The following is a 12,302-nucleotide window of genomic DNA, read 5'->3' as shown; positions in this document are numbered from 1 at the left end:
GTATCTGGCTGCTCTAGTCCTTCCTTGTACCAGCCTGGCAAAACCCCAACCCTGACTGACTCCAGTCCTTCACTCTGCCTATTCCAGAAACTGAATGTTGCCAGAGAAAAAACAAACAAACAATCCCACCACTGTGCTTACTCTTTAAATTCATGGTCAAAAATCTCAAATGGAAAAAACATATATACATATATCAAACAGGCACTAAGCACTACCTATCAGTCTGCGTTTTTGTAGTAGGTTGACTATCTCTGAGATTATGATTTCACATCACCTCTTCTCTGCTCAAGCATCATGCACCACTCCCTCCACCCTACTCTCAGCTGATCATCTCACCTCATTCTTCAGTTAGAAAACAAAGTCATTAGACAGTAACCCATTCTCCAATACCAATTCTATTAATGTATCTGCATGAACACAGTTGTGTCTCTGATTACAAGGAATCAATGGCACTGCTCTCATCCAAGGCCAATCCGCATGAGTACTCTGGATCCCATTCTCATTTTTTTTTTTTACCTTCTAGAGGACTGAACCTCTTCAGTCATTCCCTCTTTTCCCTGCAATATCCATGTGTCATTGATGTACCATTCCTATTAACATACACAGACCCTCTAAAATTCCCCAAATTAAAAGAACCCTCTCTTAATCCTACAATCAATCCCCTGCAAGTACTTCATCATTTCTATGCTCCCCTTTCACAGCAAGTTCTCAGAATATTTGTCCACAAATGTGTCTCCACTTTCTCACCTCCCATTCAGACTCCCAAAGCTAGCATCTTCCTCCACCAGCCCACCAGAAGTGCTTTCATCGGGGCACCTGGGTGGCTCAGTCGTGAAGCGTCTGCCTTCAGCTCAGGTCATGGTCCCAGGGTCCTGGGATTGAGCCCCGCATCGGGCTCCCTGCTCGGCGGGAAGCCTGCTTCTCCCTCTCCCATGCCCCCTGCTTATGTTCCCTCTATCGCTGTATCTCTGTCAAATAAATACATAAAATCTTAAAAAAAAAAAAGTGCTTTCATCAAGGTCACTGACCAACCTCGATGCAATTTAAGCCAATGGGCATTTATTTCTCTGGCCTCAACTGGCAGAAATCATAGCAACATTCAGTAAAAGTAAGTGTTCGGCCTCTTGAAATGCTCTCCTCCCTCTACTTCCGTGTCAACCCTCTCCTGGTTTTCCTTGTATCTAACTGGTCACTCCTCCATCTCCCTTGCTAGTTACTTTCTTTCTTTAACCTCTAAATGTGGCAGTGCTCTTCAGTAGGACTTCCTTCTTTCTTTCCAGGTAATCTCACCAGTTCCACAGCCATAAATATCATCTGATCTCTGATGGCATCAACCTGGAGTCCTTCCTTTACTCTGTATCCCACATCCAATCTATTGGTAAGTGCTGCATTTTTACCTCCATCCTATTTCTCAAATTTCCTTCTATCTCCACTGTCACTAAGATCTCTAGCTAGTTTGTATCTTTTCCCTGCCTCAAATTTATTCTCTCTGAGATGGTTTTCTAACAACCCTAAAGTCCTTCCCTACCTGTTACATCCTGTAACATCACTCCATTTCCCTCAAAATACTTACTGCTCTCTATACCCGCTACTTATTTACTTGCTTTGCCCACCCCCATCTCTCCTCCTCACCCCAGCACTAGATCATGGATTCCATGTAAAAATAGACCTTATCTGTTTTGGTCACAGTTATCCTCCAATGCCTCCATAGTGCCTAACACATAGTAGAGGGTCAATAAAAGCTTCTTAAATGAATGAAGTATGGCTCGTGTCAAATGAGCTTAGTGCCCTTACCGCACCGTTAACAGTTACCTATTTATATGCACTTCCCCTTGCTTGGGAGAGCTCTCGAGTGCAAGACCAGGCTTGATCCATTTTTGTATCCTTACTATATTAGCACATTTAAACACATAGCAGTTGTTCAGTAAAGAACTGATGAAACAAGTTAAAATTAAAAATATATTGGCTTAGCATGTTCCTATTTGTGAGGTATGAGAAATACAAAGATATTAATTCTCCAATTTGATGAAAAACATTTATAAATACAATTTTGGGAAGGATCTAAAAAAAAAAAATTCTCCCTGCCGAAAAGCTTCCTGTACAATTATATTAATGGCCTAAGAGAAACTCTTGTTTACCCAAATCCACCTTAACTTCCACTTTCTTTAGATTATGAAGTGAAAATACAAAAGATCTTGCAGACTAGAAGTAAATGAGTTCATGTTAAAGCTTTTTGCACACAGACCCAGATTTCAACAAAATATTTTTAATACAATTGCTCATAACATAATAAAGTTGTATCTTTATTAGACACATTCATGACTTACTGATATCTCAGTTGTATATAGGATGAAACACCATGAATTCAAGGGAAGAGTTCTTTATAAATCTAAAAAATAAAGAAATGAGAGTCTGATGAATGTGGTATAACAGATTCACTTCTGTTTTTAATTACGGTGTTTAACTTCTATGTCGTGCCCGAAGATGAACATCACAAACAGCAGCAAGTAGTATAATAAATGGTCCTTTTTTAAGCAAGAAACTTGTCATAATTTTAGGAAGCTAAAGCTTACATAAAACAGAGATAAGATAATACAAGGATAATAAAAGACAAAAATAATAATGTACCAAATTGGTCATAATCATGAGCTAAAATATGCAGTTTAGGAAGATTTTAAAAACCGACATTAGCTGATGTTATTGAGAAGCATAAAAGAGGTGGGATCTTAAATTACTTGTTAAGGATTTGTAGGACCTGAGTAGAGACAGACAAAAAGAAAAGGTATTCCAAACAGGGGAATAACATGATCAAAGGCACATAAAAACTGACAGAGTTCTAGTGGAAAAACCAGCCGAGCACACTTTCATATAAGCAAAAAAATGAAAGAAAAGAACTAGTGAATAGAAAAGGACCAGATAATGGAAGGTCTTGGACCCTGGACCTCGCTTTTCGGGCAACAGAGAAACATTTTAAGATCCATTTTGAAGTAAGATGACATAATACAGGAAATTCCGTATTTTAGGAAAATAAGCTGGTGGGTCTGATTGATTAGAGAAGATACAGAAAGGAAGGAGATAAAAAGGAAGAGTATTTAGCAGACCACTTCCTCCTTCCAACTTTGCTCCTATTTTGAGACTAAATTCCTTAAGCTCAAATGTACTTTGTAATCGTATGACATGAATTCATTACTCCTTACCTAAGTAACCAAGGCTTGAAACTCTACATTTGATTCCTTCCTTTACTTCTTGAATAGTCTGTTACCAACTCCTGATTATTTTTCCCTCAAAATGCCTCACCTGTGTATCATCCCCTTTCCCTTCCTACCACCAGTACCTTAAAGCAGGGCCTCATTACCTTATATTTGGGTTTCTCTGTTTCTCTCCCTCCAGCCTTTCCTCCCTTTATCTCAACCTAAACATGACTGTCAGATTAATCTTCAGAAACACCCCTCCACACATTAACCCTTGCTGAGAAATCTCTGAAGGCTTCTCACTGCTTGAAAAAACAAAAACCTGAATGCCTTAACTGGCAATGGAGGGCACCAGCAAGCTGTTGACATCACTGCTCACCACGGTCTCAAGGCCCAGCTCAAATTGCACCTCCATACGAATTCCTTTATCATTAGTCTAGACTACGTCGGCTCTGCCCAACAAAAATATAATGCAAGCCACAAATGTAATTAAATTTATTTTTCATAGCCACATTGAAAAGTTTTACAAGGTGAAATTAATTTTAATATACTTTATTGAGCCCAACATATTCAAAATATTATCATTTCAGTATGTAGCCATTATTATTGAGATATTTTACATTGTTTTTCACACCAAGTCTTTGTCCAGTGTGTATTTTATATTTACAGCACATCTCAATTCAATCTAACCACAATTTCAAGGGCTCAACAGCTACATGCAGTTTGTGGCTACTGTAATAGCACAAATCTAGACTCTAAAATCAATGCTTCGTACTGTACAGCATTGAGCTCTGCCACTCAAGGTGCAGGTGTGCAGGTTGGCACCATTCTATTTTTTATGTACATATCTTAGGCTTGATTTTAATGGCATCACCAACCATTTAGTTTCCTGGACCAAAAACTCTGGAGTCACCCTCCCTCCACCAAACTGCTGCCCCCCATTGAATCCTATTTGACATTTCAGAAAGGTCTTTCTTAAACCCTTCACTATCCTATTTCAATTGAGGCAATCATTACCTTACCTCAATGACAACTTCCTCTTATCTAGTTTTCCTGTTCCAAGTTGATCCTCCATACTGCTGTCAGAGACCATCTTAAAAAAACAAATATACTCATGCCCTTTCCTTGTGCAAAGTATGCACCTTCTAACAAATAAAATCTAAACTCCTTAGCTGCAAATCAAGGTCCTTCACAAATTGCTCTCAATCTCCCTCTTCCTTCACCAACCACCCTTGCACTGCACGCTCAAGCACATGTATCTTCCCACTCTCCCTCAGTATGCCAAAACTGCTCAAGTTTCTGCATCCAGGAATGACCTCCTCCTGAGCCTCATAAATTCCTTTTGACCCTTCAAGGCCCAGCTGAAATATTTATTCCCTTATGGAGCTTTTTTGGTGGCCTCAGGTTATTTTTTTTTCACCTAACACAAACTGGGCACCAAGAATATTTATTGAATGGATGCTGAATGTATAGGCTAAGAGCAAAATCGATCATCTTTGTATCACCAAATTCAAGCACAGCACTCAGAGCAACATACATGTGTGCTTAAAGAATGAACCCGAACCAGACCATCAATTCCTTCCGGACGGATACTACTTCATCTCGATTATCTCTCACAGTTAACTTGCTCTCTCAATAATGACCTCGCATGTTGCTGACAGCGAAAGGGAACTAGGCAAAATCCAAGGGAAAACGAAGGAATCTGGGTTGGCCCTCGAGCTCACGAAGTCCAAAAAGTCTCTTCCTGGTCAGTTCGGGAAGAGAATTGGTTTCCTAAAAAAAAAAAAAAACAGGGGGTTTAAAATAAAAAAAATTAGGGGATGGGCAATTGATAACTCATGTTCGTCTGGTGACAGGAGGCCAGACTTGCTGGGGTTCAGGCTAGTCTGATCTCCTGTTTACTTAAAAACTTGTAATACAGAGTGATGGAAGCGCTTGAGAGCAAAGGGAGCCTGGAGGGCTGGGGGGCTGGGGAGCAGGGGGGAGCGGGAGGCCGAGACCATTTTAATAAAAGACGGTAACAACTTAAAAAGTCCCTGAAATCGACTAACGCCTACTTTGTGCCCAGTGTTTAGCAGCCTCGCGGTCTCTGAACCATAGACCACGGAAGACCCCCAGCGAGGCCGCTAAAAACACAGCAACCACGAGGGCCAAAGGCGCCAAAGCTGGCGTCGGAGTTAACTCCCCCAGCGCCGAAACTGAAAGGTCACCGGGAAACAGCAAAAAGAGGGAAGGAGAACACAGGAGTGAATCGTACGGACTGCCACAAACACCGGGAGCTTTAGACCCACGGAGAAATCACTTCTCTTTCCCTCGATGAGCACTTCTGCCAGGCCCGGCCAGGACAGTCGCCACCGAAACCCCAAGAGCACTTCCCCAGCGCCGACCCGGACGAGGTGGAGCCAGGGTCTCCCTGAGGGCCGAGGACGCCCCCTCCCCCACTCCAAAGTCTCGCTCCTTTCCTCCGCCTTCACTTGCCTCGTCAGTCCTCCCCCAACGCCGTCCACTGCCCTTCCCAACCCCTAGTCGAATCCAGGTTCAAGAGCGAGAAAAGCTGATACTCGCTCAGCAGCACCCGGGACGACCTGCCAGCAGAAGCCCCCCGATGGCGGCCGCCATTTTGAAACTGGAGGCGAGCCTCTGAGGCGGGGAAGGCCCAGGGCGATACCATCTTCCGGGGGTGGGGTGGGGACGAAGCTGGGGAAAAGAGATGGCACTTACAACAAAAGTCTCGTAACCTGGCGCCGAAGTCTTATTTTTAAATGATTTATAATGCGTGAGAGCTAAAATAAGTACAAGAAGAGTCCAACATCAAAAAGAAGAAGAGGTATGGTTTCCCAGCGCCACCCCTCTCTTCGAGCGAGCGTGGCGAATGGCAGGTCCCAATCCGCAGCTTCCGCCGGCGCCGGTGGTTGGGTCGTCGTGCCCTTGGTCGGGGGGCCGTTTTTGGCATCAAGGCCGCAGGTGGGTCCGGGGTCGAAGATGAGCCGAGGCGCCGCGGGTCCCCGTTGTGCAGGCGGGGAGGGTCCACCTCTAGGGAAGCCCTCGGCGGCGGCGGCGTCTCTAGGCGAGGGGTGGTCTGGACCCCTCCCGGGCTTGCGAGCGGTGGAGACGGGAAAGTGAAATGGGGGTTTCTTCCCGTGGACAGCTGGGCTCACGTTTCGCACCTGACGGCTTTTGGAAAGGGTAGCGGGAGGCTGTAGTTACTGGAAGACGTCTTTGGGAATCACCCGGTGGCCGCCCCTGGCCGGACCGGAGAGAACACCGGCCGGGATCTACGCTCCTAGGCTGGAGGGAAGGCGCGAGCATCCTAGATTTCGTCCAAGTTTCAGCGTTCTGTCTCGGTGCTCAGGATTGGAAACTAACCTCGTTCTCTTCCAAATCGCAAACCCTTTTGAGCCGACCATTCCACACACAAAAAAAATCACTTTTTAAAAACGTAATACTTAATTTATACTAGGTTATTAAGACACGGTTGGTTCCAGACCTCAAGGAGTTCAGTTTCTCTGTGCATCCAGCACTGCTTTTCATAGATTATATGTATTCAAAAAAAAACAAAAAACAAAAAAGCCGATCTAAAACGCTGTGGGGACCAATTAGAGATTAGGATTTAATTTTTGAAATATCTATTCATCTACGTTTTACAACATGAATTGACTTATAAAAATACACACCTGATACAGTTTTCTTTTTAGAAGTTAGGCGGGAAAAATTGGTTGAAGAAAAAGTAATGTTAGGAAAAATAAGATAAGCCTGAGTGAGGTCAGTCTAAAGGTTTATCTCTTTAGTTACCCTCACAGACAATAAAACACAAGTAGCTTGGACCAAGAAGTCAGACTGCCTGAGTGTTAATCCCAGCTTTGCCACTTACTGCATCTGTGACCTTAGGCAAGTCGATTGCCCCTGGATTTCCTTATGTGAAAAAACATATGCCTACTACATTGGGGACATTAGTGAACACACAGTATTGTGAAGATTACATGAGTTAGTGATTATGAAAAGGAATAAGAACTGTACCTGACAGTGCTATTAAGAGCTCTTTCTAGAGCTAGGCAAAAAATTTGAAACCTATTGGTAACAAAGGATAGGTGATCAGTTACGTGATTCCTTGAGTCCATAAGATAAAAACTAGTTTTTCTTAGGAATACCATAGCAAGTCCCAGTTCTGAAGTAAAAGAAGGATTTTTCATGAGTCTTATAAAGAAGACACTAATGGGGTGCCTGGGTAGCCCAGTCGGTTAAGCATCCCGACCCTTCATTGCGGCTCAGGTGATGATCTCAGGGTCGTGAGGTGGTGTTCCACGTCTGTGCTGAGCATGGAGCCTGCTTAAGATTCTCTCTCTCCCTCTCCCTTTCCTCTCTGCCCCCTCAAAAAAAAAAAAAACAAAACACTGTACAGTACCTTCTTGGGCACCCATGTTGATGTCACTCTTTATCCAAACCTCAGCTTGTGTCATTGGAGCCTGTCCCAGGACCTCACTGCCCTTTACCCATCAGATAAAGCCCCCTGTGGTCTTGGGCTCATGACCAGAGCCTGTCTATATCCCCCTCCTATACATTCTCCAAGAAATCGTTGTAGCTCACTTCTTAGGTCCATAATCCTTGTCCTCCCCGGTCATTCACTCACAGTGAAATACAGAGGACAAATTATGTTCAATGGCACTGCTACCGAAGTCCGTTAAATAGATTATACACATGTAATATGAAATGTCTCTTGGACTAAGATTTGTCATTTACCTGTTAGCAATGGAATCATGGTGGCTGAACCCAACTCTGGATTTTGATTACACAGAATCCTTTTATCTATCAGTCTTCGCTTATAGAGTGTATGTAAGAGCCTATGTGCAGCCAGAGTCTCAGGGGTTTGTCTCACCTCTTCTCAGATTCTCAGACTAGAGCCAGACAAAAGTAGCTACTTGCCCTGTTGGAAGAATGCCAACAACAGTATGGCTTATAGCCCATAGGTGTCCATGGGTTTATTTAGAACAGTCTTGGGCTAAGTCAATAAGCACTTTTGTTGTTGGTTAAAATACAGGTAGTATCTGACTCACCTGTGCTGAGGGTTAGGCTTGACCCCCCCCATTAAGAAATTTGAGGAACCTGTGAGGACAGGTGACCAAATATATGACCACTTGAGTTCTACAGAGACCTACATTGTCTAGTATTTTGCAGTTTTGTGCTTTCAAAGTTGCATTAGTTGATTAAGGCATGTATTGTTATTCTTATACTTGACTGGTTCAAGTTTATAAAACAAGTAAGTGGCTAATTTGGTGGGCACTTGGTCAGATTCACAGAGTGCTTCAGTATCTAAATTCAAATAATGTTACTTAAGGAAGGCATAGTGCTAAGAGAGCCACCATCTTCTAGGAAATAAGGTTGCCCAAGAACTGTTTTCATCAAATCATCTAAAAAGTTCTTTCAACTATAGGTTTTTCCAGTCCCACAAGTAAGGAGGACCGAAAATACCTATTTTGTTTGTTTTAAAGATTTATTTATTTGAGCGCACGATCTCATGAACGGGGGGAGGGGCAGAGGGAGAGAATCTTGAAACAGACTCCCCGCCAAGTAGGGAGCCTGACCTGGGGCCCAGTCTCACAACCCATGAGATCACAACCTGGGCCGAAACCAAGAGCCTGATGCTCAGCTAACTGAGCCACCAGGCTACACCCCCCCCAAGAAGTCCCTATTTTGATAAAGGCTCCACAGATGTTTTTGATATGCAGTCAGGTTTGAGAATTCCAGCTGTAGACGGTAGACTAAACCTTTAGTTAATGACTAAACTAAGATATATTTTAAATAACTTAACTTTACATAATTTTCCAGATTGGAACCTGCTGTATGTAATATTAACACTTTATCATGTAGAGTATAGAGTAGTTGTGCATCTGTTAACTTCATGGCCATTTTCTTGCCCGGTACCTTTAGATAGTGATGAAGTTTGAGAAATAAAGAATTGAAATGTGTAAGTGTGAGAATCAGTGTCTTAGGAGAGGCAGGAATCCAGTTTATCTAACCCTAGCACAGTTTAGTGCCAAGCACTTTTGTCAGCAGTATTCTCTTACCAGGGTGTTGTCATATGCCTTCTCAGCCATTGTATATGATTTATTCATCTTAGATTCATGCGTAGGCAGATATATTTTGATTTCATCTTTAGGTACAAGTTTTTGCAGAAACTGACAATTCAACTTTTTTTTTTTTTATTAAGGCAAATTTATTTTCCATATGGTGACTTCTAGTTCTAGTCCTCTACCTTTTAGAAACCCTTACAACTTAAAAGCCTTTAAGTACCATAAATATCAATTCGAGAAGAGGTCTTTTAGAGAGATATTGAGATCTAATAGAAAAAGATTTTTGGAGGAAACCTGAGCTTGGATTCCAGCTCTGTACTTAATACCTGTTAGGTTAAGCTGTTTTCTAGTCTATAAAATGAGGATAATAATAGTTATTTCATATTACATATAAGATTATATGATGGCCCTGGTACCTCGTAGTTATTCTATAAAAGTAAATTCCCTTCTGTCCCTATCTTTTGTAAAATCTTTGAGTTGATACTGAGATCTACCATGACATTGTTGAATGCAGTGGTTTTTAAAAGTTCTCTCATTTTATTTCCTTTCAAAAATTAGTTTTCAGCTTTGTGCATTAGCAGTATTGTAGCTAATGGGGTTTATCTGAGTCACAACTACTGCTAATTGAAAAATTAGTTTTCAATAATAGCTTAACTAAAGAATTCTGCTTTTGGCGTAATAGTATAATTATATTTGTTTTAGCATTGTAAGAGGCTCTAAAACATATTTTACATGTGTAAAAGTTTTAAATTAATAGTTGGAGGGTGCAAATATTCAGCTTTTGCAGGTAGAATTTTCCGGGGTCCAAGATGAGCCAAGGCATCGCGGGTCCCCGTTGTGCAGGCGGGAAGGGTCCACCTCTAGGGAAGCCCTCGGCGGCGGCGGTGTCTCTAGGCGAGGGGTGGTCCGGACCTCCCCCAGGTTTGTGAGCGGTGGAGGCGGGAAAGGGAAATGGGGGTTTCTTCTCGTGGACAGCTGGGGTCACGTTTCACGTTTTAGTCTAGTATTTTTTGTACTCTCCATTTCTCTGTGCTATATCATATCAGACCACTAGTGGAGCTAAAAAAAAAAGTTAATAAATTGATTTTAGTGCAGTGCAATTTTCATACTAATCATTGTCACCTGTATAATTGTCATCAAGTAGATTTTAAATTGTACACGACGTTCTGATGCCAAAGCAAATTTGAAGAGGCTTACTATGCTTTTAACATCTATCTCCTATATTCAGGGCTATCCTGCTTCGGATGCAATTTTTCAAGATATTTCAAAAGCAGTTATATTTCTGATAATCTTTTTTTTTCCTAGCACTCAGGATGAATGTAATTCAGATTGTTCGTGACCACTGGGTACATATACTTGTGCCCATGGGGTTTGTCCTTGGATGTTATCTAGACAGAAAGAATGATGAAAAGCTGACTGCCTTCCGGAACAAAAGTTTGTTGTTTAAAAGGTTAGTTTGTACACTTTTTTTAAATGAAAAATTAACCAGTTCTTGGAAATAAGCCTTTTTAATATAGTAGTGCCAAAAACAAACAGAAGGGGTAAATTTTCCTCTGAGGACTTTTATTTAAGTTATGTTATTTTGCAGCATTAGTTGTTTAACCCTTCTACAAAACTGTATGATTATTTTGGAATGCCAACAACTCTTCAGTTTATGAACAGGCTATTTCAAATGTTTGAAAATTTTTTTGGCATTCAGGATGCACTGTAATATAGAAACAAAGTTTTAAACCAGCTCATCAAAGCCTTTAATATATGTTTCACATATTATCATATATTATCTTAAGCCAGAACAGCTGAAATCTGTGGTACTAATAGTGGCTTGGTGCTGTATTTGCAGCAACACTGCTTGAGAGCTTTAGACGTGGTGGGTGAGTGATCAGAAGGCAGCTGGCCGCTGCCTGGTCCCACTGTGTCTCTGGAGATGGCTCTTTTGGCAGCAGAGAGTTAGTTAGCAAGACAGGGTGTCTGTCACTGGGTGTGCAGCGAGGTGGGAAGAAGCTGAAGGGACCAGAGGCTTGAGCAGCACTCACAGTTGGTATGGAGAGGAAGTTTACAGTTAAGGATTTTAAGAAAGATAAAATGAATTAGAAAGGGTTTAGAAAACCTCAGATGAACTCATTGAGACGAAAATAGCTTTCATACAGACTAAGAAATTGCAGTTCCTTAATCAGGAGGAAGGAAATCAAAGGGATGCATGAGAGACTAGAATGAGTATGTTGAGTCTGTATCAAAATTTTAATGGGTCAAATTAAATAGAATATAAAATATTGAATACTCTTCTGACTCTCTGCCCCCCATAAAAGTTAAATTTGTACTTTTTCCTTTCTTTCCTTTTTAATTTCTACAGGGAATTGAGACCCAATGAGGAAGTCACCTGGAAGTAAAGGCCCCCATGACTGAATTACAGAATGTTCATATTTTAAAAATTAGGAGAGAAATAACACATTCATTGTTTAGTTTGAAGTGTGATTCTTTTTATGCCGAAGCCGTCTTCCACATTTCAAGTAATAGGCACACTTAGCTTAAAAATAAATTATTGAGTACTTGATTGTGTATTGATGTTAAATTTACAATTAGTGTTTCATTTTCTTTTCCTCATTTTAGACCATAGTACTATTAAATTGTGTAACCAATTTTTTCCTCAGATATTTTGCAGAATTTTTTTTTTTCAAACTGTGTGCTTTAGAAGGATGGTACTGACCGAAAATTTTAGTGACCTTGAGTTTGGCAAAGATCCCTTAAATGCAACACAAAGTATGAACTAGTTTTAAAATTTTTTGCTCTTCATAATACACTTATGAAAATGAAAATGCAGCCATAAACTGGAAGTACTTGCAAAATGTAATATACAACAAAGAACTTTTATCTAGAATATGTAAAGAACCCTTATAACTTAGTAATACAACCCAATTTTAAAAATTATTCATTTATTTAAGTAATCTCTACATCCAATGTGGGACTCAAACTCACAACCTTGAGATCAAGTCGAGTGTTCTTCCAACTGAACCAATTAGATGCCCGAACCCAATTTTTTTTTAAG

At 41.1% G+C, this 12,302-nt stretch overlaps 2 protein-coding genes and 1 pseudogene across 14 annotated transcripts in view; 2 read left to right on the top strand and 1 right to left on the bottom strand.

Moving 5' to 3' along the window:
- Positions 1–5,933, bottom strand: part of CPSF2 (cleavage and polyadenylation specific factor 2) — a 33,161-nt gene extending 27,228 nt beyond the window's left edge. For 3 of the 11 annotated variants that reach the window (XM_073895756.1, XM_073895753.1, XM_073895761.1), the window contains exons 1-3: positions 5,670–5,827; positions 4,729–4,964; positions 2,328–2,389 (exon numbers count right to left, since the gene is read on the bottom strand). The gene's annotated coding sequence lies outside the window, so the exon portion shown is untranslated. Of the gene's footprint in view, positions 1–2,327; positions 2,390–4,728; positions 4,965–5,448; positions 5,641–5,669; positions 5,828–5,912 lie in introns of those variants that run through there. The other 8 variants (XM_073895758.1, XM_073895757.1, XM_073895760.1 and 5 more) reach the window with 6 other exon arrangements.
- Positions 5,905–11,725, top strand: NDUFB1 (NADH:ubiquinone oxidoreductase subunit B1). 3 transcript variants are annotated; one of them, XM_073895769.1, is made up of 3 exons: positions 5,905–6,018; positions 10,565–10,709; positions 11,610–11,725. In XM_073895769.1, the coding sequence occupies exons 2-3, from the start codon at positions 10,573–10,575 to the stop codon at positions 11,644–11,646; spliced, it is 174 nt and encodes a 57-aa protein (XP_073751870.1). In that variant the 5' UTR covers positions 5,905–6,018; positions 10,565–10,572; the 3' UTR covers positions 11,647–11,725. The 3 variants fall into 3 exon arrangements, with proteins under 3 accessions (XP_073751870.1, XP_073751868.1, XP_073751869.1); XM_073895767.1 differs by lacking the exon at positions 5,905–6,018 and adding an exon at positions 6,026–6,155 and having other exon boundaries at positions 10,572–10,709; XM_073895768.1 differs by lacking the exon at positions 5,905–6,018 and adding an exon at positions 6,044–6,155.
- LOC112822900 (U4 spliceosomal RNA) lies at positions 9,823–9,948 on the top strand (annotated as a pseudogene).
- Positions 11,726–12,302: the final 577 nt, after the last annotated feature.

This window comes from Callorhinus ursinus, unplaced genomic scaffold, assembly GCF_003265705.2.
Source record: "Callorhinus ursinus isolate GAN/ISIS: 27379988/994484 unplaced genomic scaffold, GSC_fseal_2.0 scaffold8, whole genome shotgun sequence".
Taxonomy (NCBI): Eukaryota; Metazoa; Chordata; class Mammalia; order Carnivora; family Otariidae; genus Callorhinus; species Callorhinus ursinus.
Note: the sequence above shows the minus strand (reverse complement) of the source record. Positions and strands in the feature narration are given on the sequence as shown.

Coding starts and splice junctions, on each gene's coding strand:
- NDUFB1 (XM_073895767.1), top strand. CDS start 6,064: ATGGCAGGTCCCAATCCGCAGCTTCCGCCGGCGCCGGTGGTTGGGTCG. Junction 6,156..10,571: donor TTTTGGCATCAAGGCCGCAG/GTGGGTCCGGGG, acceptor CCTAGCACTCAG/GATGAATGTAATTCAGATTG. Junction 10,710..11,609: donor AAAAGTTTGTTGTTTAAAAG/GTTAGTTTGTAC, acceptor TAATTTCTACAG/GGAATTGAGACCCAATGAGG.